We start from the raw sequence: 26,956 nt of genomic DNA on the forward strand, positions 1-26,956 counted from the left end.
GACCGTATGATTTAAAGATTAAATAAGGGACATTCTTTTATTATTCCTTTGTTTTCTCACACAACTCTTAATTTTGAGAGAGAGAGAGAGAGAGAGAGAGAGAGAGAGAGAGAGAGAGAGAGAGAGAGAGAGAGAGAGAGAGAGAGTTTATCCACCTATTAATGAAATGCTCTATCAAACTTTTCCCCAACAGCCCAAAACTAAAGCCATTCTACTTTGCCATCTGTTTATAGTGAATTGTGATAACTATCCATATTCTTCACTTCAAAACAGTTAGTCATGCTATTGACTGACAATAGAAATATTAAAATGACACATATGAAATGAGAGTTGTCCATCTGCACTGTGCAATAACAGTCGCAGAATGAGGAACGTTTTATGTTGGTTGGTTGTCCATTGGCCGCTGACCATGGTGCTGATTGCGAAATCCGCAAGGTAAGTAGGCCTAAACATTGAGATGTTCGTACATTTTTTAAAAAAATCATTCCGCGTCAACCACCGTTCATATCGACAGTTTTTGAGCTCCATTTGATTTAAATCTAACATTTTGTGTTGTGATTATTGAAATAAGTTATCAAGAAGAGGCATGTTTGGCAAATAAAGTAGCCTAGGCTGAAGAAGAGTCCCTACACCGCATGGACTGATCATGTTTTTTTACGCACCTGTGGGATGGGGTTAGTTGAGACTATGCACAAGATTGGTTGCAAGGAATCATGTGATCATGTGGCACTTTATTTGTACACTTGGGTAACGGGGGTTGGCAAAGAGCGAACCTGATGACGCACTGGGCGAAACGCGTTATTCGCTCCGAAAAATGAAGTAAGAAAAAGTAAGCAGTGTGCGGTGTCTTTTGAATTTTCTTCATGATTCACCTTCTCCTGCCCCACACCTGCACCTGCATTGCTGAGGGCTTGTGCACAAGGACTCTCTTGAACTTTGATCACCCTCTTACATGTTTACTTTTTCAATGATTCAATGAGTCCTTCATGGATTTCATTCTTGTTGTACAAGATTGTATTGTATTTTATTTCACCATAGGGTGCCTTGTAGCTTTACCTCAGTATAATTGATTGGCTGTGGACTGCTTTGAGTGTAAGTTGCAAGAGGTTGATATGCAGCTGTGTAATAGACCGACCTGAGTCTACTGTGCCATGGAGTATAGTGACTGTACAGTGCAAAATGTCTACTTTAACCCTAAAGCGACCGACTGGGGTCATTTATGACCCCGGGCACATATGTTCATACACCATTCCGGCAATTTTCATTAGAAAAACTTGTCCTTCTAGGAGTTTGTCTATACATATGTTGTGCATGTTGTGAATGATTTTTGTGCGATTTGGACCATCTATGTAGGATTTATAATCAAAACACCTCTGGGGTCATTTATGACCCCGAGAGGATCCATGAGATACTCAACATTATAATGTCCATTATTGTTGTAATTTTCAAACTCTGTTTTTTGTATTTTGTGTCTTTGGGCAGGCCATGGTCAGCAGACCTAAAATATTCACAATATAAACATTTATAGTATTAAAATATAATATATTATATAAATAAATAGGGCACCCCTGCGATAGCCAACGAAGCATATTGTGAGGGCACCCAGGTAGCATTTCCTCTGTTATTGCTCCATATTTGTTGATATCATGGCACAGTGGTCATAGACACATGATGAGAATATGAAATGGAAGTCATCCTGATGAACAAAGAGGGAGGAAACAAGTCATCAGTGTAGAAATCAATGGCGTTTTTAGAATTTTCCTTATTTTATGGCTATACAAAGGCTGAAGCATCAGTTGAATCATTTCTTTGCTCTAATATATGTGGAAGACACCTTTTCACAGCTACAATGTCCAGAAAAAGTTTCAGAGAAATTTTGAGTGTGCATAAGGTTATATGTTTGAGACATGGTTTTCTCTATGTAATTTACCATATTCTCTGATCTTCTGATTTCATGAACCCAGAAATGTTGAGTACCCTAAAGTTTTATTGCAGAAATGTCATCTATGGGCCTAATGGATAGAATTTAGCTTGGTTTCTCAAAGTTTCACTTTGAGCAGTTTCCATAATTAGCATAAATATACTGTATTATTATGGTGAGACTACTACAAGTGAATAGGCTAAAAAACTTTCTCAGTTGATTACTGATGATGAGAGAAGAAAAAAATGTATTGGATGTTTTTTGCAGAGATGTGGACTTGTGACTTGTGACTTGGACTGACTTGTGACTTGAATCACAAATGACTCGACTTGAGACTTGACTTGACAATATTTGGAATGACTTGTGACTTGACTCGAATTGTAAGCTATTGACTTGAGACTTGACTCGACTTGACAGTTTTAGCTTGCAATGACTTGCAATTATGCTCCAAGTCAATGAATATATTATTTTTTGCATTTGTGTGTGAAAAAAATGCATGAAAGAAAGAAAAAATAAACGATTTACCTTTAACCATAGTCAAAAACCATGCAAAAAAAAAATATATGATCAATTGTGGGTTGCATGGTCACCCAAACAAACATGAAAGCTTGTCTGCAGCCGTGCTGTAATGGTTAGGGAGTTGGGCTGAAGATCACAGAGTTGCAGTTTTGAATCCCATCCTTAAAAGACTCCAAAGACTGTCACCAATATGTGCATTGGATAAAAGATAAAAGTAATTTAATGAATAATTATAAACCGTGGTAAAACCATGGTTAGTTTTCAGAGTAAAGCCATGGTTCAATTTATAGTTAAACCTAATAAAACCAAAAACCAATGCCGAACCATGTTCAAAATATTGAAATCATAGTATACCGTGGTCGATTTGCATAAGGGACATGACTGGCGAAGGGGGGCATGCAAAGCAGTGTGGAGAGGTAACGAATTTATGACCAAAGGTAATTAAATGACTTGGAAAAAATAAGACTTGGACTTGGACTTGACTTGGCTTTGGCACGACTTGGACTTGGACTCGACTTGGTCAAATGTGTCGTAACTTGTGACTTGACTCGGACTTGATTGGAAGGACTTGAGACTTACTTGCGACTTGCAAATTAGTGACTTGGTCCCATCTCTGTTTTTTTGTATTTTGATGTTTACATATGCAAATGAGGGCATACATCATATTTAGCATATACGTATGTAAGTTTGACTATTTTTTAGCAAAACAATAAAATGTTCAAATTCACATTTTTTTTGCTTTAGATGAGGGACAAGTATGTGCAAGATGTAAATAAATTTGAATGAACCCCAAAAAATAATTTATATAGTGGTATTTCTATATAAACTCCTTGAGGTCATAAATAACCCCGGTCGGTCAGATTAGTCGCAAAAACAGGCCGGTCGCTTGAGGGTTAACCTACTTCAATACCTGTCCTGTCATGTAAATCTCTAATCTGGTCACTATATGATTATAAAGGCTAGTAGGCCTATCTACATTTTGCAGCTGTCTTACATTGTAAAAAATGTCTATTAATACAATCATCTTTCCCTACCACGTGAGGGCAGCATATACAGTCCCTAATTTAAATACGTCTTCCATCGTCTCCTTCATGTAGTATGTCTCCAGATAGCCACTAGATAGTAAAGATGGCTCTATGAAACCTTTCTTGTTTTCTACGCTGGCTTCCTGGCTTTGAACATAGTATCATCATAAACTATATGAAACCAAATATGAAATTAAAACAACAGCAACAAAGACAACATTTCCCTGGTAAATTGTTCTAGTGCTGGTTCTTCTAAGAGCACCACAACAAGGTGATGCAAGGCCCTCCTCTGTTTGAATCTTGCATGGGGAGATTTTGGGCAGTTGTAGGTAAGCGGTTAGGGCGTCAGACTTGCATCCCAAAGGTTGCAGGTTCGACTCCCGACCCGCCAGGTTGATGGGGGGAGTAATTAACCAGTGCTGTCACCCATCCTCCTCAATGAGGTACCCTGAGCATGGTACCATCCCACTGCACTGCTCCCTTGGGACACCATTGAGCGGCTGCCCCCTTCCTTGGGTGAGGCATAAATGCAATTTCATTTTGTGCGGTGTTCACTTGTGTGCTGTGGAGTGTTGTGTCACAATGACAATGGGAGTTGGAGGAATTTTCCAATGGGCTGTTACGTTCAATTCTATTGGCATTCCCTCTCCTGCCCTGCCCTCCACAGCAGGTAGGCCTACTGCAGGGAGTGACATAGGGACTGATTGCATAAAACTGAGAAGAGGCTCTCTGCTCCCCTTATTTCTCATTACCTATTATGTTTATCTTTTTGCAGATCTGTGGATCTCAAAGTACGTTAATTTCAGCTATTCTCCTTAAAGAAGACATGTTAAGCATTTCCATTATCATTGTTTATTCAGCAAAAACCTATCCTGACCACCAAGCTCTTTTACAAGTACAAAAATGCTCTGAATATAGGCCTCACATCTAACAATTAGTCCTACTAGTTAAAATAGAGGAAATCGAAATACAGTATTTAACATGAGAAGAAAGAAACAAAAAGTGAGTAATTGTTACAGTCGGTGAACACCTAACTAGCTATCTGTGGACAAATTTAATCAACTTTAGTCATCATTCCCAATACTGTGGGTGTGTTCCAATATGCAACCTTGCGTCCTCCACTTGTGCTTGTGGCCTTGTACCAGGAAGTAATATGTAATAATGACATCACTGACAACAGCATTGCATTTCAATATCTCAAAAAAACTCAATTGTAAAGTCATTTTCTCATTTTCAAACAGGATGCTGGATGAAAATAGTCCGCCAAAAATTGTTTTGGCTAGGCTGACAGCAGGGAAACTTAATTGTTTTCTCCACGGAGGCGGGGCAACAGCAAAACGTGAGGCCACAAGCCCAAGTGGAGGACGGTCACATATTGGAATGCACCCTGTATGTTGTTTTAGCCTTCTTCTGGCACTACTTTACTCTCCACATAGTCGTTGGCAAAGTGCACAATCTTCTCCAGGGCATCCAGGAGCAAACAGTCTGTCTTGGTGTCCACGGCTGTCTCCTCAAAATAGTTCTTCACTGGGAAAATGCACTTCATGGGCACCCCAAGTTTATTGCTGCAATGCTGCATCTGAGAGAGAGAGAGAGAGAGAGAGAGAGAGAGAGAGAGAGAGAGAGAGAGAGAGAGAGAGAGAGAGAGAGAGAGAGAGAGAGAGAGAGAGAGACAGCAAATCAAGCATAATGTTGGACACATCACATAACACCAATGTTTGCAATCCTTACAGATTGTCATTGGGATAGAACGCACAAACAAAAAAGCAAACTCACTGCCTCCTTGATCTTCTTGCTTGAGTACATGTTCTTCAGATCTTTATGCACCAAAGGGCAACACATGTCCACATGAGTCATTAAGACTACATGAGGGATTCCTGGGGCAAAGATGAGATGCAAAACCAGAGAGTAAGTCAGGACGAACAGACAGACAGAGATCACAGCAGCTTAACTTTTGGATTTGCAAAAAACTTTTCGATCTTTCACTTTCACACACACACACACACACACACACACACACACACACACACACACACACACACACACACACACACACACACACACACACACACACACACATACACACACACACACACACACAATTTGTTTTTCATATAGGCTACTATACTATTTCATACTACTTATCATGTACTACTATACCAAATGAGGAGGCAAAAAAGGAGCATCAAGATAATGTGATCCACGTTCTGTATACTCACCCAGCTCACTTGCAGCTTTCCTGGCGTCTCTCATCTTTGTAAGGAAGGCACACTCCTGGGTCAGCAGCCCACAGATTCGCTGAGCGTGCATCACGCTCACCAGGCAGTGCACCTCATCACTGAGACGGGGGTGTTTGTTGTAGCCTAGATCCCCATCGCGCAGAGGAGAGTTCTGGTGGAACTGGGTGAGATTCAAACAAATTTTGTGGGGTTATATGAGGTTGTAAAGTGTGTCACTATAGAATACACGTAGATCTTTTCTCCTTACTGACTTGAGTTCAACTCAACATCAGCCAGTTCACTTGTCACTTCTCACATGTCTACTTTCCATATTGGGGGTGCGACTGTTGTGTGAGCGTTTTTGCAAATGAAAGTTAAATGCTGATTGCATAATTTCCAAGAGGTGGGGTGTGTCGTGAGCAGTGTTGGGCAAGTTATTCAAAAACTGTAATGCATTACTGATTACATGTTACTGCCTTTTCAAAATAATCCCTTACTACAGAAAGTAGTAAGTAGTAAGTGCTATATTTAAAATGTAGTATTAAGGCATTACACTTTGCATTGCTTTAATTACTTTCGGCAAAAGAACTGTAGTCCTTAATATGCATCTGGCAATTTATTACAGTGTAAATCAAGCTCATGAGTCATGACTTTTTCACCTCCCATTCAGGAGGTGTTTTTGGCAGCATGCAGACTAAAAACTACCACATTCAGTAATAGCTTCTTTCTGACCCACCATGAATACCACTAAAATCCAGGTAATTGTAATGCAATTGTTACAGATTTTTGTCCTGTAATGCCTTACATTACTGCATTAATTTACAGCAAAGAGTAATGCATTACAGTAATCTATTACTTTAGTAATGCATTACTGCCCAACACTGGTCCTGAGTGACCTTAAACACTCAAATCAGCCCCAAGTGTGAAATATTTCGATATTCACCACTCTAAAAAGAGCTGGGTTATTACTTTGACTAAACCCCTGGGTCAATTGCTTTTCTATAAAAAATGGGTTAAATATAACCCATATTGGGTTATTTTTCTGACCCATTACCTGGGTTATTGGCCAAACCCACATCAGCACCCAGGCCCTGGGTCATTTCAACCCTGTAATCTAAGTTATCTTGTCAACGATATTTGAATTTTGAATTTTACCGGTCGCCATTGCCAAAGCGGCTACCGGGCTACCAACGTCCAGAAGAGAGGATAGCGGAGCAAATAAGACCAAAAATAGTTCACTTTGGTATGCAAGCATAGAAATTGGCACAGAGGTTCATTAGAATGTACTCTTTCAGCTAAGGGCGTTGGCCACGCAAAAATCCAAAATGGCGGCCATTTTTCAAGATGGCCACCCTGTTCACTTGTAAATAAGGCTAAGAATAGTTAAATTAATGATACAATCATACAATTCGGCACAAATGTTCATTAGAATGCACTCTTTCACAAAAGCGCATTGGCCACTCAAAATCCAAGATGGCCGCCATTTTTCAAGATGGCCACCCTGTTCACTTGTAAATAAGGCTAAGAATAGTTAAATTAATGATACAATCATACAATTCGGCACAAATGTTCATTAGAATGCACTCTTTCACAAAAGCGCATTGGCCACTCAAAATCCAAGATGGCCGCCATTTTTCAAGATGGCCACCCTGTTCACTTGTAAATAAGGCTAAGAATAGTTAAATTAATGATACAATCATACAATTTGGCACAAATGTTCATTAGAATGCACTCTTTCACAAAAGAGCATTGGCCACTCAAAATCTAAGATGGCCGCCATTTTTCAAGATGGCCACCTCTCAACTTGTAAATAAAGCCAAGAAGAGTTAAATTGGGATGCAATCATGCAATTTTCCACAAATGTTCACCAGAAAGCACTCTTTGATCTTTGATCAATGATATAAGCGTAGGAGCCCAACTGAAATATTCAATTTTCATATCAATCAAGTGAATACATGTACATATCAAGTGTCAGTGACAGCTTGGATGATCTACCTCTATAAGGCCATTACCAATAAAATGTGTGCAGGTTTGTGTTCAGATATGTATATCTCAAGTCCTAAGTGTACTATGGAGTGATGGGGGCCGTTATGCTTAGTAAATTATGAATAATCAATATGCAATACACCATACATTCAGTAAATTGACAAATACTTTATGTTTTAAGAGAGCAAAATGGTAACATGTCTGTTTTCTGTTCTACCTTGGCCTTAAACCTAGATGATATGTTGGCTACCTAACCACTTGATTTATTGATTGCTCATTATTTGTGGGTGTGGTCCTTTGTTTAACACAAGTCAGCCTGGCTTCCCTCTCTCACACACTCAAAAAGTCTTTCAAAAGCTTTAAACAACAACATGTGGAAATCCCATTGGCTTTGGAGGGATACAGCTGTCAAATTAGCCTAAAAGTCATCAAGATACTGTACTCAACTGTACTGTGGTGTAGTGTACTCTGCTATACTGTACTGTACTGTACTCTACTGTACTGTACTGTAATGTGATGTACCGTAGTGTACTCTACTGCACCGTATGCTACTGTACTGTTCTGTCTCTACTGTAATGTGATATACCGTACTGTACTCTATTGCACCGTACTGTACTGTACTGTAATGTGATACCATACTGTACTCTACTGCACTGCACTGCACTGCACCGTACTGTATGCTATTGTACTGTACTGCACCGTACTGCATGCGACTCTACTGTACTGTACTGTACTTTACTGTTCTGCACCGTATTGTACTCTACTGTACTGTGATATACCATACTGTACCGTACTGTATGCTACTGTACCGCACTGTATGCTATTGTACTGTACTGCACCGTACTGCATGCGACTCTACTGTACTGTACTGTACTTTACTGTACTGCACCGTACTGTATGCTACTGTAATGTAATGTGATATACCATACTGTACTGTACTCTACTGTACCGTACTGTATGCTACTGTACTGTACTGCACCGTACTGTATGCTATTGTACTGTACTGATTTGTACTCTACTGTACTGCACTTTACTATACTGCACTGTACTGTATGCTACTGTAGTGTACTGCACTGCACTGCACTGCACTGTACTGTACTGTACTGTACTGTACTGTACTGTACTGTACAACTACATAGTGGAACTGACACATGTGGAGCACTCTGAGGTCATGTACAATATGATGCAAAATGGTGTAGTGGGAATGAATTGTGTTACTATAACCACTCAAAATCTATGGTAGACTATCCTTCCTCCCAGACTATTTGTGTGCCTTGCATATCAAGAAAATGAGTAATGAGTACCAGTAATTATTTACTTTTATAGTAGGCTATATACCATATGAGAACTGTTCTTTTATATAGATATTTCTCCTATGGGTAAGACCTATGGTACATGTTGTCCATCAGCTGTCAGTTTTGAAGTAGCAATTGAAGTACTCAATGATTACTGAGCTAACTGTAATACAACTTGTGACACAAGTACTAGTTGAGGACTTGAAAAAAACAATTTAACTCTGCCTACTTACTCAACACCTACTTAGAAATCATTCCATTTCCATTTAATTTGAACTGAGGACATAATGTGGCCTACATGTATATTGAGCAATCCGTAATGCCATTCTAAAGATGACTGAAGTGCACTCACTATGTGCACAATGCTACTTGTGAAAATAATTAGGTGATCTTATGGGTTCTTCATACATATGGATGGAGAGGTCCTGTCCTTTACCCTCTCTCATACAAATAAACAATATCGGTTAAGGACATTTGAGGATGGAGAACCTGCTACCTTGGACATCATCTTGCACTGACACTTCCCCATTCAGATGCTGCTGAGCGAGCATTAGCAGCAGTCTATTCTCACCATAGTTTTAGTGTGGGAAATGCTCATTTTAATTCAAACATAGAATCTTCTCAAATCGTTCACAATGTAACATATTCTGTCAAGCATGTAAGCACAGACTCACCCATACTTTCACACTATGTACATTTTTGTAGTTTCATCAATCTGTCAAGCAGGCTACAACTGCCCTTGCTTCATCTCTGCTGTGTTTGGGACTATATTAACATTGTCAGCTAAGTATAATTTCATGTAATAACAATGTAATGCATTACACAACATGACATTTTATATGACATGGTAGAAAGGTTTTTTTCCCTATGGCTCCTAGGCTAGAATTACAGCATATACCCTAAAGCAGTGTTTCTCAAACTTTTCGTGCCATTCCCCCCTTCAGAGGAAGGGTGTCTGTCTGCGCCCCCCTCGAGCAAAATGGTTATGAAAATACAAATAAATAGGCCTTCGTAAAGTTTATTAGAGCCTAATATACACGTATATGGCCTATGATGTTCTCTAAATATTAGTGAATAAATTAATTAATATATTGTGATGTGTGTAAAGTGAATGTGTTGAGTTAATGGCAAAGCAGAAAAGTATTAAAAAAAGAAAAACCTTCTGACTTCACGTGCCCCCCCTCCAATACCTTCGCGCCCCCCTAGGGGGGCTTCCGCCCCACTTTGAGAAATACTGCCCTAAAGAAACACCATTCAAAGTTTGGTGATTTTGTCACTTCCGTAACGGTAAAACCCTGAACAGACTCCACTAGTAATACCTTCTGCACTTTGCCTTTGTGGAGCACATACTCATTCTCACATTTACAGACCAGCTCTGGAGAATGCCAAGAAGGCACCAATTGTTTGAGGTTTACAAGAGAATGTGTTCTCTCTATATATATGCATCATAAAGCTAACTCCGTTTTCTTGGCCTTATTTAAAAGTGGAGAGAGTGGCCAGCTTGGAATATGGCTCCCATCTTGGATTTTTGGCATGTCCAAGATCATATTTCAAAAAAGTGCATACACATGAACATTTCTGCCAAATTACATGATTGCATCATTAATTTAACAATGATTGGCCTTATTTGCATCTGGAGATGGTGGCCATCTTGAAAAATGGCGGCCATCTTGAATTTTGTGTATCCAACACCATTTCTTAAAAAAGTGCATACAAAGAAACATTTCTGCCAAATGACATGATTGCATCACTAATTTAACTGTTCTTCGACTTATTTGCAAGTGGCGAGAGTTGCCATCTTGAAAAATGGTGGCCATCTTGGATTTTGCGTGGCCAACACCATATTTTGAAAAAGTACATTCAAATGAACATTTTTGCCAAATGACATGCTTGCATCACTAATTTAAGTATTCTTAGACTTATTTAGAAGTGGAGAAGGTGGCCATCTTGAAAAATGGCGGCCATCTTGAAAAATGGCGGCCATCTTGGATTTTGCTCGGCCAACACCATATTTTGAAAAAGTACATTCAAATGAACATTTTTGCCAAATTACATGCTTGCATCACTAATTTAAGTATTCGTAGACTTATTTAGAAGTGGAGAAGGTGGCCATCTTGAAAAATGGCGGCCATCTTGGATTTTTGCGTGGCCAACGCCTTGAGCTGATAGAGTACATTCTAATGAACATCTATACCAATTTCCATGCTTGCATACCAAAGTGAACTATTCTGGGCTATTTTGACAGTTAACCGCTGCACTAGGACATCGGATGGCTTCTGAAAGCATTTTTTCGGTAAGTGTGCGCCTTTTATGTAAACTTGCCATATGCGATGTAAATGTGCGAAATGTGCAACATTTCATAGAAAGTTACACATTTCGAGTAATAGGAGGAAACGGTATTAACTAGTCTTTTAAGGGGAGCAAATGAATAAGCATTTAGTCATAACCGCCGCGGTTTGCTGTCCTGTGGTGGATTTGGGAATATAGATGCTTGCTTTAATGAATTTTACAAATGTAGGCTACATTTCATTGGAAAGTTACATGTTCCTCCAGCCTTCGTCCAGGTTCTGTCAACGGTGGTTAGTTAGCTACGGAAAGTCATAATGTTAGCCCTTCTGGGATTCATTTGGTTGCTATTTCGCTTAATATAGCTCATAACGGATGGTTGGCTGTCAGATTGGGCGGATACTTTTTAGGTAGATTGGGCTAAGTGTGTCCACTACACCAGCGATACCTAATGCAGGACGCTAAACTAACACAAATCTGACAAATTATATCTAGCCGCTACCAGAGATTTTTTTTAGGAAGGGCCGCTACTTCACCTGCTCAACCCAACCTAGAATGCAATAACGACAGCATTTTCGTTTGGGGGGCAAGCTGGCATCTGAAGACTGTCAGTGTCTTCGGTTACCACAAGTGTCATGATAGTTCTACATCAGGGAAGTCGATGAACTTTCTTCTTTTTTTGTATCACCTAGAACTAGTTTTGTGGGTGCAACTAAGTGCTTGTGTGACTTCGCCTGCGATATTCTGAGCTCACTGCGAGTCCGAACTCTGATAAAGGCAGAGGAAGAGCTCGCGCATAATATTACCGGCATGTTAGGTGTGGTAAGTCGCATCATGTGCTTGGTCAGCTTGCTTGCGCAAGAAAATGTTGTCGCGACAATGGTTTATTGTTTGTGTCAACTGACGTTTCTTATCTCGGCTCGTATGTGCTATGTGCTTTGCTTGTTTGGTTAGCGTCGTAGCTTGTGTACTACATAACTGTTTGATTACCGTATGCGGATGAAGCTGGCTGCGTGGAAAACTGTGTACATTCACCTGTCGTTGTGTTCCAAAATCATAAGGCTTTAATGTGGAGGGTTATAGTTAGCCAATTTCTCTCTTTCACGAGCAGGGATTTGTTGCTTTGTTGACGCTACAGGGAAGTTTCCTGGTTTAAAGAAAGTTGTGGCTAGAGCTCTATAGGCAATAAGGCAACAGCTACTTCAACAAGCTATGCATGATACTGATAGCTGATATCAGCCGCAAATCGTGCGTGTGTAGTTGTCCCAGAGACCGTTTAGTTCTAGTGTGACTGTGTGATATTGTACTCTGTAGTATGTGCAGTATTTCCGAAGACTGGTTGGTTTATATTTTTGTTAATGAAATATGTAAAGTTGTTGTGTGCACTACAGTAGTGAGACAAAAGCCTTTCTATTGTGATGTGAACTAATGGGTGCGAGTAATGGACATGGCTGCGCTCGCTTCCCCAATTATCGCACTGCCCCGCTCACCTGTTGACAATGACACTGATTACTTGGCGTGCCAAGAAAGCCATGGCTGTGTTGGGGCTCATTCGCGAGAGGCCGAGAGACAGAAGCAGTTGGGGCTGCTGGGTCCAATGGTGGGAAACGTTTTGTGGCGTTCGCGGTTGTTTAGGACCGCCGGCGCTGAAGACACCGGGGACCACTTACTGACCCGGAGTAAGATAGTGGGGGGAAATGCTTAGATAGCCAGGGCCACGACAGTGTAGCCGGACCCAGCGGGTTGCCTCACTGCCAGGCCACTCCAAACACGGCTAAATAGCCAACTTGATGGACTGCTCGTTCCTGATCCAAAGACTCCTAGCGGGCCGAGGGCTCGTTTATGATCCAAGGGACTGACTGACTGAAGGAAGTGAGGTCTCGCTCCGCAGCGAGACAACGGGGTCTCGCTGCCCACGGACAGGGAAGTCCGCTTTTAAACTTATTCCCTCATTGTGTGCGTGCGTGTTTGCTGGTGCGTGTGGGAGCGCGGGGGTGCCATCGCTCTAATAAGTGTAACCCGGTCACCAACGAAAGTCTGTCTTCTCACGCGTGTATCTGTCTTATTAGTGGTAGATGTTTTGATGATGATTCCGAAGGGTGCTGTGTTTTGATGATTTTAAATGGACTCATAATTACTTGCCGTGATGAATTGCTATGTAGTGCTGTGATGAATTACTGAAGGCCTGACTTGCTGTGATGAATTGCTGTGATGAATTTGCCACTGAGTTGCTGTGATGAATTGCCTTGTATTTTGTTGTGATGTAGCTTATTTATAGCCTCTATTTATTGCACGTATTTATCTAGCTATTTATTGCGGGGATTGGGTTATGGGTCTAAGCATGCTGTGGGTATTGTAGCCTATAGTGTATCACTTGACCTGTGTGGCTTTCTCAGACTTCCTGTTGTGTGGGGCAGGGAAACTCTGTGTAGGAGAGATGGCCTATGGGTGCGCAGTTATTTTAATGAATTTGCATTAATAATAAAGAGTTGTTATTCCTTGAATCCTTTTGTGCATGGTTGTTCCATACCGGACCATACCGGGGTATAATTAAAGGTGGTGGCAGCTTAATTAGCATACTGTCATTTTAGCGCCCTCTTGTGGCAGCTTACAAATTTATTACATTGGTGGCAGCGGTGGGATTTAATCTTGCAAAATGGAACGAACTGCACGAGTGGATTCTAGTAATGCAACTGCGGGGGGCTCACATGGTAACCCAATGGGCCGCCCGGTGTTTATGCCCGAAACGTTTACAGGTCAAGGCAGGGATTGGTCAGACTGGTCCCAGCAGTTTGCATTGGCCGCAGATGTTAATAACTGGAATGATGATCTTAAATTGAAATTCATGTCTTTGTTGTTATCTGGGCGGGCCAGAGATGTTTATTGTGGATTGACTGAAGAAGAAAGAAGTAGTTACACAAATTTACGCACAGCCTTGAATAAATGTTTTGACCCTTGTGAGAGTGAGGATTGGAATCGAGCTAGTTTCTCCTCTAGGAGGAGGTTGGCCACAGAGTCGGCACGTGAGTTTGGCAATGCCCTGAGACGTCTGATTTCCAAAGCATACCCATCTGCAGGGGGTGCTACACAAGACTTACTGGCGAGAGAACATTTTGTGGCACATGTTGGGGTGGGGGAATTGCGTATACAACTCCGTAGTGCAAAACCAGCTACCCTAGAAGCTGCCATAAATTTAGCCTCTGAATTAGAACTTATAAGAGACATGGAACAGGGCCAGACAGCGAACAAGGCTAAAATATGCGGAGTGTCAAGTAGCTCCCCTGATCCCCAAATGACTGTGTTACTTCAAACAGTAGAAAGCCTACGGCAAGAGGTTAAGTCTCTTAAAGTAACAGTCGACAAACTCTCAGCTTCTCAAGATGGTAATAGGCCTACCCCTGTAGTCAGAACTCCACGGGTGGGACCTCAAGCACCTAGTCGCGCTCCTAAAGAGCGCTCTGACGTATGCTGGGAATGTGGATGTAATCGACACTGGAGAAAGGACTGCCCATATCTGTCGGGAAACTCGAAGGAGTGAGTGGTGAAGGCCAACGACTCACTCCCCCAAGTTACTCAGCGGGCCTACAAATTAGTGCGTCACGGGGCAGCCAGGGTGTGGGGGTGTTTTTACCTGCTAAAGTGGGTGGGGTAGACTGTAGTCTATTAGTGGACACCGGGGCCCAGGTTTCTGTAGTAGCCAAGGAGTTTTGGCAGAGGGCCACTGGTGGTAAATCTACACTGGAACCTTACACTGGGACTGTGTCGGCAGCAAATGGGGGGCCGATGAGCATCATGGGGAAATGGGCAGTAGCATGTCAGATCAATTCACTCGCCTTAGTAATTGACTTTCTAGTTACAGACATTCCATTGCATGATGTTTTACTTGGGACTGACTTTCTCCTTAAATTTGGGGCAGTGATAAATCTGGGGGAACGCTGTTGTGAGATTATGGGAAAACGATTGCCTTTACTTTATAGTAATCTCAACAACCAAGTGCGACGGGTTGTGGTGCAGGAAGATGTTATTGTTCCTCCCTGTTGTGAAATCATACTACCAGGAAATGTAGAGGGGGTTTTTGAGGAACCTGTAGAGGGCTTACTTGAGCCTGCTACTGGTGTGGCAGAAGACATTTTGATAGCACGGGCTCTCTGTAGAGTGAAGAAGGGTGTCCTACCCCTTAGAGTTCTCAATGTAACAGAGGGGGAGCTCTTGTTGAGAAAGGGAACGACTGTGGGTACTCTGGATGTGAATGTGGATGTGCTTACCGGTGAAGAGTCTGAAACAGAGTGTATGACAGGGGTTGCACAGTGGACTTCGGACTCCTTGATGACCCAATTTGGGCTAGACAACAAGGGGCTAACAAAAACCCAATTGCAAGCTGTCCGTGAGCTGTTTAATAACAATGTCTCTGTTTTCAGCCGTGATGATTCAGACCTGGGTAGGACACATCTGACCCACCACCAGATTGACACCGGGCAAGCAAGGCCCATCAAAATGGCCCCTCGCAGAGTACCTCTTCACTTGCAACACGAGGTGTCGGAGCACATCAAGCAAATGCAAGGAAAAGGCATCATCCAACCCTCCTGCAGTCCCTGGGCAGCACCTGTAGTACCGGTGAGGAAAAAGGATGGTGGTTTGCGCTTTTGCGTCGACTACAGGAAACTAAATGAGGTAACGAAAAAAGATGCCTACCCCCTCCCACGCATTGATGACGCCCTAGATAGTCTGCATAGTGCCCAATGGTTTTCTACTCTCGACCTTGCCAGTGGGTACTGGCAGGTTGAGGTGGACCCTCAAGACCGTCCTAAAACGGCTTTTACCACCCGACAGGGGCTTTTTGAGTTCAACGTGTTACCATTTGGACTAACCAATAGTCCTAGTACTTTTCAGCGACTAATGGACTTAGTTTTAGCTGACTTGCAATGGACTACATGTTTAGTTTACCTGGATGACATCATCGTCTTTGGGCGGGACTTTGCAGAACACCTTCAGCGTTTAGACCAGGTCTTGTCAAAACTCAAGATGGCGCACCTTAAAGTGAAACCGGCAAAATGTAACTTTTTTTCCACTAAAGTTCACTATTTAGGGCATGTCATTTCAGCGGAAGGGGTGATGGCAGACCCTGAGAAAGTGGAAGCCGTACGAGGCTGGCCCACCCCTAAAAACCAGACAGAGGTGCGTAGCTTCCTGGGACTAGCATCATATTACAGACGTTTTGTTAAGGGTTTTGCAGAGATAGCTAGGCCATTGCACAAGTTGACGGAAAAAGGCCGGCGGTTTCAGTGGGATGAGGCGTGTCAAGAAGCCTTTGTCAAGTTAAAAACCTGTCTAATCTCTGCGCCCGTGCTAGCATACCCTGATCCCCAGAAAAGTTTCATCTTGGATACAGATGCGAGTGACACTGGTATTGGAGCGGTGCTTTCGCAGGAGGTAGATGGCTTAGAGCGAGTGGTAGCCTATGCAAGCCGAGCCCTGACCAAACAGGAGCGTAAATATGCTACAACGAAAAAAGAACTTTTAGGTGTAGTGGCCTTCACAAAGTACTTTAAACACTTCTTGCTCGGTAAAGAATTCTTACTCAGGACGGACCACAACTCCCTCAGGTGGCTCCATAACTTTCATGGGATAGAGGGACAACTGGCCAGGTGGCTAGAGCAGTTGGCAGCATTCCAATATAAGATTGTTCACAGACCTGGGAAACTTCACACAAATGTTGATGCGTTGTCTCGATTACCTGGGTACAAGGGAGACCGGCCCGGGAGTACATCTCAGATATGTGCAGTGGGTCAAAAAGGGGGGGAATTGCCTCCTGAACGGGGGGAACCAACATCAGACCCCCTGGACGATGATGCCTTGACCAAGGCCCAGCACGCTGACCCAGAGTTGAAATTGCTGATGAAGCTAAAAGGACAGAACGGGGACAGACGGGTGGCATTGAATACTTACCCGGACCTGAAGAAGTTTGGGTTGGTTTGGGACCAATTAAAGGTACAGGGACGGAGGTTGGTACGGGTGTTGCCTGCAAAGCCAAAATTACCTGCCAGAACCCAACTTGTGTTGCCCGCGTCCTTGGTACCAGTAGTATTACAGCAGTTACACGATAAAACTACGGGTGCTCATTTGGGAGTTCAAAAAATACAAGGGAAAATAAGGGACAGATTCTACTGGCCGGGGTGGTTTCAAAGGGTAAAGAAGTGGTGCCAGGATTGTGGAGAATGTGGGTCTCAGAAGCAGTCAGGTGCAACCCCCAGGGCACCCATGGTGACCTCTGCCACTTCGGCTCCCTTTGAGAGGATAGCAATAGATATTCTGGGTCCCTTGCCTAAAACGGAGCGTTCTAATGTGTACATCATGGTGGTGGGGGACTATTTCTCAAAATGGACAGAAGCTTATCCTATCCCCAACCAGGAAGCAGAGACGTTGGCCAGAGTGTTAATGAACGAGTGGGTCTCTCGCTATGGCACTCCAAGGAGCTTGCACTCTGACCAAGGTCGCAGTTTCGAGTCCAATCTATTCCAGCAACTGTGTCGTTTGCTGGATATAAGTAAGACCAGAACCACACCATACCACCCACAATCGGACGGCATGATAGAAAGATTCAACCGTACACTTTTGTCTATGTTAGTCTTTTATGTGGATGAAAATCAACAGAACTGGGATAGTCTTCTTCCATTTGTGATGATGGCCTACAGAAGTAGCGTGAATGCCACTACAGGTTTTACCCCCCATAAAGTCTTGTTTGGTAGGGAGATGGTTTTACCAATCGATGTAATGTTAAACATTGATGTAAATGAAAAGTTCCCCTCGGCTAAAGGCTATGTGGAAAGGTTAACTGAAAGCTTGTCTACAGTGTTGGAGGCAGTAAAGAAACACCAGGCTAGAGCTTCAGAAAACCAAAAGTTTTATTTTGATTTTAAAGCACAACACCAGTCTTACTCAGTGGGGGAATTTGTGTGGGTAAGAAATAAAGCCAGAAAGAAGGGGGTGAGTCCAAAACTACAGAAAAGATTCAGGGGACCTTTCAGAGTTATTGAGCGAGTATCAGACGTGCTTTATCGAATACAACCAGAAGGGGGAGTCTCCAGTAATGTTGTGCATTTCAATCTGCTAAAACCCTGTGTGTCTCCTACCGTTACAGAACCAATGCCACAGCTGGGGGCCCAAGTCCATGACCAGCCGGCTACAGGGGCATCTCCACAGCTTGGGCGGAGGGGTGAGAGGCCACCGGGTGGTGCCAGTCGGGTGTTCCGGCGGTCGAGGGGTCCTGCTGTGGGGAGCACGGGGGCTCCTATGGCTGCCAGAACTGTGCCCAGGGTCATCCCATCGGCAGTCGGAGGGTCCCAGAGGTCGGAGGCATCCACAGGAAGCCCAGCCAGGGGGACCAGATCGACTTCTGCTCCTGTGGTCTCTGATGGTGTGGCCGCCGACGGGGCAGCGGCGAGTGGGACATCCGGTTCATCTACTGCAGAGGGTCTGCTGTCGCCTGAGGCATCTGCTGTGGAGGACTTCATCCTGCCACCCGAGTCTGGTGCCCAGGAGACACCTGAGGTTGCTGGGGAAGAGTCCGGCCTGTCAGCAGCATTGGCTGCTGGGGGGTCCTGCGTCCCAGTTGCTTCAGCTGGGGGGGAGGTCAGTTTGCCTTCCACGGTTGGAGAACCTGGTTCTCCAAACGAAGAGCATCCCCAGCCGGAGCTGGGGACATCACCAGGGGGGTCACTACTTCCAGGTGGTCCGGCGGCTGGTGACCTGGGCCGGCCGGAGCGTGCAAGAAGGCGCCCTGCATGGTGCCAAGACTATGTTGTTTCTTTGTGAGGACTCGGGGACGAGTCCATTTTTCTGGAGGGGGGGTAGTGTGATGTGAACTAATGGGTGCGAGTAATGGACATGGCTGCGCTCGCTTCCCCAATTATCGCACTGCCCCGCTCACCTGTTGACAATGACACTGATTACTTGGCGTGCCAAGAAAGCCATGGCTGTGTTGGGGCTCATTCGCGAGAGGCCGAGAGACAGAAGCAGTTGGGGCTGCTGGGTCCAATGGTGGGAAACGTTTTGTGGCGTTCGCGGTTGTTTAGGACCGCCGGCGCTGAAGACACCGGGGACCACTTACTGACCCGGAGTAAGATAGTGGGGGGAAATGCTTAGATAGCCAGGGCCACGACAGTGTAGCCGGACCCAGCGGGTTGCCTCACTGCCAGGCCACTCCAAACACGGCTAAATAGCCAACTTGATGGACTGCTCGTTCCTGATCCAAAGACTCCTAGCGGGCCGAGGGCTCGTTTATGATCCAAGGGACTGACTGACTGAAGGAAGTGAGGTCTCGCTCCGCAGCGAGACAACGGGGTCTCGCTGCCCACGGACAGGGAAGTCCGCTTTTAAACTTATTCCCTCATTGTGTGCGTGCGTGTTTGCTGGTGCGTGTGGGAGCGCGGGGGTGCCATCGCTCTAATAAGTGTAACCCGGTCACCAACGAAAGTCTGTCTTCTCACGCGTGTATCTGTCTTATTAGTGGTAGATGTTTTGATGATGATTCTGAAGGGTGCTGTGTTTTGATGATTTTAAAGGGACTCATAATTACTTGCCGTGATGAATTGCTATGTAGTGCTGTGATGAATTACTGAAGGCCTGACTTGCTGTGATGAATTGCTGTGATGAATTTGCCACTGAGTTGCTGTGATGAATTGCCTTGTATTTTGTTGTGATGTAGCTTATTTATAGCCTCTATTTATTGCACGTATTTATCTAGCTATTTATTGCGGGGATTGGGTTATGGGTCTAAGCATGATGTGGGTATTGTAGCCTAGTGTATCACTTGACCTGTGTGGCTTACTCAGACTTCCTGTTGTGTGGGGCGGGGAAACTCTGTGTAGGAGAGATGGCCTATGGGTGCTCAGTTATTTTAATGAATTTGCATTAATAATAAAGAGTTGTTATTCCTTGAATCCTTTTGTGCATGGTTGTTCCATACCGGACCATACCGGGGTATAATTAAAGGTGGTGGCAGCTTAATTAGCATACTGTCATTTTAGCGCCCTCTTGTGGCAGCTTACAAATTTATTACAATATATTTAGGTTGCCTGTATGTTTTGAAGGTGTGTCTGCAAAGCTCTGTAACGTTTTTTCTTTTTTTTTTTTAAATCTCTTATGCTCTGGATAAGATGGACGTCTTTCCTCTGACCTGTTACCAAGACAGCTGGATGTGTAAGAAGCTGGAACTAAGTCACTGAAGAAGTAAACCGATGAAAACCGATTTGAATTGTCTGAGAGATGTAAGTGACTGAGTTCAGGACAAATGTGTATGTCAACTGTATTGTAGGCCTATTACTTTAACAACAAAAACACAATAACTGCTTATTTGTTTGGCTGTAGGACACAAGTAAAAGGAGAAGAATGCTGCTCAGCTGGGTTGGCGAAGCTCTTGGATATCATCAGCACATGTATGAAGTAAGTTTTTTAAATGAATGCACAACAGCAGGCGTTAATGCGCGTGCACACACACACACACGCACGCACACACACACACACAATGAGAGCTGGCCTGATATTGTTCTTTGATTCTGTGAATGTGTATGGAATGCCTACAGCAGTGGTTCTTAACCTTTGTGTCTTAAAGCACCCCCTTACCTGTTACCAAGACAAGCCGCGCACCCCCACCTAAAACTTCTACACATGTATACGCACTAAAACATGATTTAAGTGATTAATTACAATGATTCCGAGATAAATGAGGCTTTAATCAATTACCTTAATGACTTTAAATGGGGATCAAAACATGTTTTTATTTTGATCTGGCCTAATTATAATGTTCCCAAGCAGAAATTTGGTCACAACCTCAACACAAACAAAATTCCGCGCACCCCCTGGAGTCTCTGGCGCACCCCCAGGGGGTGCCCGCACCCCAGGTTAAGAACCACTGGCCTACAGTACTGTCTGGTGTCACTTCAGACAATTTTGCAACGGTTTACTGTATGTTCTGTCTATTTGTCTGCCAAACTCTCAAACTTGTTGTCTTTCTTTTTGTCTTCCTCTTTGGGCACCGGTAGGCACAGAGTCATTCCGGTAGGCACAGAGTCGTTCCTCGATGGACGTGATGACCTGGCACCAAAACCGCTTAATGTGTATGAAGCTGTGTCTGCATCGAGGGAAGAACCCAGCACTGAAATGTGAGTGTATGATCCAATAATTGTAAACATGGGTGCCAGTTGTACTATATATTTCACAGTAAAATCCCAATTACTATTACTCATAGTTATTCATTCTTTTTCTGCTGTAGGACACAAATGAAAGAAGAGTACTTCTGCTCTGCTGGGTCTGCGACACTACTTATCCGAGGAGTCCTCAAACATCAGGATGTAGGAAGTAAGATCTTTATATGTCATGCATAACAGCCCATGCGTGCACGCGCGCGCGCACACACACACGCACACGCACACACACATATGCTCATACACACACGTACAAAACATGCGCATGCACACCCCACTCTACACCACACACAACCTTAAAGGAAAATCCCTACTAGTTTCAACATCCAATTATATTGTTCTCACTACCACTGGCTTGTCAGGACCCAACAACACAGTTCAGGATAAATGTGTATGTCAACTGTATTGTAGGCCTATTACTTTAACCATGAAATCACAATAACTGCTTACTTTTTGGCTGTAGGACACAAGTAAAAGGAGAAGAATGCTGCTCAGCTGGGTCGGCGGTCACACTACTTATTCAAGAAGCTCTTGGATATCATCGGCATGTATAAAGTAAGTTTTTTTATATCAATGCACAACAGCAGGCGTTAATGCGCACACACACACACACACACAATGAGAGCTGGCCTGATATTGTTCTTTGATTCTGTGAATGTGTATGGAATGCCTACAGTACTGTCTGGTGTCACTTCAGACAATTTTGCAACGGTTTACTGTATGTTCTGTCTATTTGTCTGCCAAACTCTCAAACTTGTTGTCTTTCTTTTTGTCTTCCTCTTTGTGCACTGGTAGGCACAGTCATTCCGGTAGGAACGGAGTCGTTCCTCGATGGACGTGATGACCTGGCACCAAAACCGCTTAATGTGTATGAAGCTGTGTCTGCATCGAGGGAAGAACCCAGCACTGAAATGTGAGTGTATGATCCAATAATTGTAAACATGGGTGCCAGTTGTACTATATATTTCACAGTAAAATCCCAATTACTATTACTCATAGTTATTCATTCTTTTTCTGCTGTAGGACACAAATGAAAGAGGACGTCTTCTCTGCTGGGTCTGCGACACTACTTATCCTAGGAATCCTCAAACATCAGGATGTAGGAAGTAAGATCTTTTTTATGTCATGCATAACAGCCCATGCGTGCACGCACACACACACACATACAAAACATGCACGTGCACACTCCACTCTACACCAAACACAGATAAACACACACAACCTTAAAGGAAAATCCCTACTAGTTTCAACATCTAATTATATTGTTCTCACTACCACTGGCTTGTCAGGACCCAACAGCCTCTTTTTTCCAGCCCTGTCCGTCATCTCATTCTAATGAGTGCATGATCTGTTTACATATAAAACAGACATAGCGTGTAGCACCCAAAATGCACATGCAGTCAAGTCAAAAATAACATAATTTCCCTAAACCATATTTATGATGACTGAGATGGAAGAGCCATCATTAACACTTTTCTTTTGTTTTGCTTTTTCAAGACTTATGGTGAGATGCCAAGAGCCGCCATGAGGGATATGCAACCTGCAGCTTCACCATGCTTTTGGGAGATCATGTACTACGTGAACCTTGAGTATCTACAAGCCAGCTACTTTAAGTTCTTGAAAGGGTAGTGATGTCATTCAAGCCAGATCACGAGACAAGGTCCTGTACAAACTGTCAATCTAAATGTTGCGACATCCCTGTCAGTTCTTTTGGACTGAATACATGCTGTGTTTGAAATATATTATTCGGATAACTCCCCATCAGGGAATACCTTGTCTGTTAATGACGGATGGACATGCCATTGACATGCCGTGCACACTTTGATGTTTTTTATTTTAATGTTTTCTATGTTTTCCAATGTTCTTTTTTTATTTATGTTCTGTTATATGCTGGTTATGTAAGTACTGTATGGAATGTAGTGACTGTAGAGACCAAGACAAATTTCAACCTGGGGACAAAAAGTTCACACCACTCTGTTAGCGCAGTTATGGATGCACTGTAAATTTTGTAATTAACCAAAAGTACGGTGAGAAGCCTGTTTGTGCAGATGGACCTGCTGGCGGGCCTGTTTACTCATAGCTAAAAAGCAACATATTATCTGTGCAAAAGCACATGGGTTCTTCGAAAAGGGGTTAAACATTTTAATGTGCTGTTTTACAGTGTGCTATACAAAAGGTAAGGTGAAACTAATTTTTTGAAATTCTATAATTGTACAGTGTCACTGAAATCAAATGGTGCATTGGTAAAACTGAACCATTTCTTTTAATCCCGTTTAGCAGAGCCTATGTTTGAACTATACTGTCACCAATATTGTAATGACTGAGTTTTAACCTGTTACTTAAGGCTCTTGGTAATGTCATAGCAATGTTGCTATGATGTAGTTGAGTCTTTTCAGTCATGAGTGATCAGTCTTGCTGATAACCCGTCTTTGCAAAGAGGCTACAAAGATGCATGTAAATTCAATTAAGGTTTTATTGCTCCAATGCTATCATGTGTTAATGCTACACTGCTGTGATTTGCATCTTTATAGTATACTTTTATGAAATGTATTGTTAATTATCTTCATTGTTCAGCAATAAAAAAAAGATCTGAAATATTATGCATTCTTGTATTTTGTTTTTTTTAAATTGATCTTAATTAATGCATTGGTCAACAATTCTGGTATATTTCACCCTAATGTAATAATGTTAAGTCATAATTGTTTTTTGTAAATCCCCTTGCAATTTAAATACCCAATATTGGGTTAAAGTATGAACCCAACAAAGAAGTCAATATGACCCAACAATGTGGTAGCAGGTCTGACCCATTTAATGGGTTCTTTTAACACAAATTGGGTCAGAATGACCCATTTAGTTGGTTTAGGGGAATGACCCAATGTGAGGGTTAAAATATTTTAACCCAGCCAAAGGGTAGGCCCAATACTGAACCAGGGCCTGGGTCAGATAATAACCCAATTTGGGTTGTTTTTGACCCAGGCTTTTTAAGAGTGCACCACTATTTCGTCACAAATTAAAAACAGGGCGTTGACATTTAAAAAATAATGTCACGTTGAAGTTTAAAATAAAATCACATTAATGGAGTAATAGCCTACTATATGTTGCTATGGTTACCTCACCTTAGCGCCATCCTTGATATAACCTTTGAAGGCAGTGATGATGTCAGCAGTCAGAACTCCTCCCTTGCCATCCTCCCCATTTTCCACCCCCATGCTGTCATTGAATACAAGTGGCATCTCTCTTCCCCTGTGGTCCTTCATCACGTAGGATTTGTACTGAAAGGAAGATTGGTGAAATTGGTCATGGCACTGGTCTGCTGGAGATGCACAAGCCTTCTATGACAAGACCTAAATAGCTCAATATACTTCATTCAATATCCTTTCACACAACCCAGGGGTGAGTTTCTCAAAAGGGAAGTTGTTAGCCTGTTAGCAACTTCGGTAGTTGCCAATGGGAAAATGCATTGAAAGCAACAAAGTAGCTAATGTAGTAAGCAACTTTGATTTCGAGAAATTCACCCCAGAGATATTCATGGCTTTGGCCTGGGAAATACTTAGCCTGGCCTTGCCATAGGTAAGCTCCAGTCAAAAAAAAAAAAAAACCAAACAAACAAAAAACAATTGTCCACATTGCATCTGGGAACTGCCCTGACTGCTTATGTGAACCTTCCCTGACTGATCTGTGTGAATGGACTCGTAATGTTGTGATTTTAACATTAAGTGATTAATGTCTTCATATAAGGATTATTATAAAATGTTGTGCAGTTCTTCTTATCTTTAGTTATCTTACGTTACCTTGTCTTGTCTTATCTCATTTTATCCTGTCTGGCGATGTCCTAGTAAAGCAACAACTTGGCATTTCTCATCCAAGTCAATAGCAAGAAAGCATTGCTCCTTTAAGAAGTGCTAGCCTGATTATCATAGCCTTTCGAATCTCGATTTGATTCGAAGCAACGCCGCGGAATGTGTTTCGTCACTAGGAGGGCGCTGTCTGGCTAAGGAAGTGCTGTGCTTAAGTAAAGGAAAGATGAATCACCGCACACTGGTATTCTTTTCTGGTAGTTTATTTGGTGAACAACGCGTTTCGCTGTTGCTTCAGAACCTGATGAAGCAACAGCGAAACGCGTTGTTCACCAAATAATCTACCAGCAAACAATACCAGTGTGCAGTGATTCATCCTTCTTTTACTTGGATTACTTTCACTGCACATCACCAGCACCTGGACAGTGGTTGTGCACAGGGACGCTACTTTAAGTGCTGTGTTTAACTCACAACTTTGGTGTGACTTTCCTCAAGACATGAAGCTGTAAGTGCCTTCTCAGTGACGCGGCCCTGACACATGCTGTCGAAGGAGTCGATGAGGCTGGACTTGCCATGTCCCACTGGACCGTGGAGCAGGAAGCGAAGGTGTGGGGTCTTGGAATTGCTAAGGGTGAATCTCCTCAGCTTATCTTTGCGAGTTTCAGTATCTCTTTTACACACACACACACACACACACACACACACACACACACACACACACACACACACACACACACACACACACACACCCACACACACACACACACACACACACACACACACACACACACACACACACACACACTCAACTAACATTGGCACAAGATTAACATTGTCCAAATAATAACTATTACTACCTATAACACTACCCATAGAATTATACAATGCATAGTAACACCATCTTATTTTAGTTCATTATATTACATCCATTACAATGGATAATACATAGGCCTACTTACTCCCATTTCACTTGTCTCCAGTCAGAATCATATTCTGCAACAGAGAGAGAGAGAGAGAGAGAGAGAGAGAGAGAGAGAGAGAGAGAGAGAGAGAGAGAGAGAGAGAGAGAGAGAGAGAGAGCAGCAAATTATTGGTGTACTAACATGTCTTTTTCCACTTTTATAGACTAAAGCTGAAGCCTTGCCTTGAAAGTTAAATAAAGGAAAACTTACGAAGTACTTTCACGCGTGCGGAACCAGCCACTTTGCCCTTGTAATTCCACAGCTCTAAGGTGTAATCGCCCTCGTCTTCCTCACAGGCTTCTGTGATGGTGAGGGTGAACTGCTTATAGTCATTACTGTGGATGATATGGATCCTGCCACCCTCCTCCAGCTCCTCATCATCCTTCTTCCATTTGAAATACGCTCCATAGTCCGATCTCCAACTCAAAGTGATGTCCTTTCCTCTGCCCACACCTACGTCTGAGGAAGATACAGGGGTTGGACAAAATAATGGAAACACCTCTCAGTGTGAAGTTTCATGGCTCAAGTGGACCAGACTGTTGGCCAATCGTCAGTAATTGCACATTGCACCAATAAGGTGAAGTGTGAAGATTCAATTAGCAGGGTAAGAGCACATTTTTGCTCAAAATCTTGCAATGCACACAACATTATGGGTGACATATCAGAGTTCAAAAAGGAGAAATCCTAGGTGCGCATGTAACTGTTGCATCTTAGACTAAGACAGCAAGTCTTTGTGATGTATCA

At 42.9% G+C, this 26,956-nt stretch overlaps 1 protein-coding gene and 1 long non-coding RNA gene across 2 annotated transcripts; one reads left to right on the forward strand and one right to left on the reverse strand.

Moving 5' to 3' along the window:
* Positions 1–4,344: 4,344 nt before the first annotated feature.
* LOC134452546 (interferon-induced protein 44-like) lies at positions 4,345–25,990 on the reverse strand. Its single transcript, XM_063203005.1, has 5 exons — positions 25,722–25,990; positions 24,570–24,725; positions 5,685–5,865; positions 5,242–5,342; positions 4,345–5,044 (listed from the first exon to the last, which is right to left on the reverse strand). The coding sequence occupies exons 1-5, from the start codon at positions 25,788–25,790 to the stop codon at positions 4,865–4,867; spliced, it is 687 nt and encodes a 228-aa protein (XP_063059075.1). The 5' UTR covers positions 25,791–25,990; the 3' UTR covers positions 4,345–4,864.
* On the forward strand, positions 20,386–24,053 carry LOC134452556 (uncharacterized). The gene is made up of 8 exons (XR_010035477.1): positions 20,386–20,517; positions 20,618–20,692; positions 21,292–21,411; positions 21,522–21,607; positions 21,917–22,008; positions 22,249–22,366; positions 22,477–22,559; positions 22,951–24,053. It is a non-coding gene; the product is annotated as an uncharacterized LOC134452556 (long non-coding RNA).
* Positions 25,991–26,956: the final 966 nt, after the last annotated feature.

The sequence above is a fragment of the Engraulis encrasicolus genome, chromosome 1 (assembly GCF_034702125.1).
Source record: "Engraulis encrasicolus isolate BLACKSEA-1 chromosome 1, IST_EnEncr_1.0, whole genome shotgun sequence".
Taxonomy (NCBI): domain Eukaryota; kingdom Metazoa; phylum Chordata; class Actinopteri; order Clupeiformes; family Engraulidae; genus Engraulis; species Engraulis encrasicolus.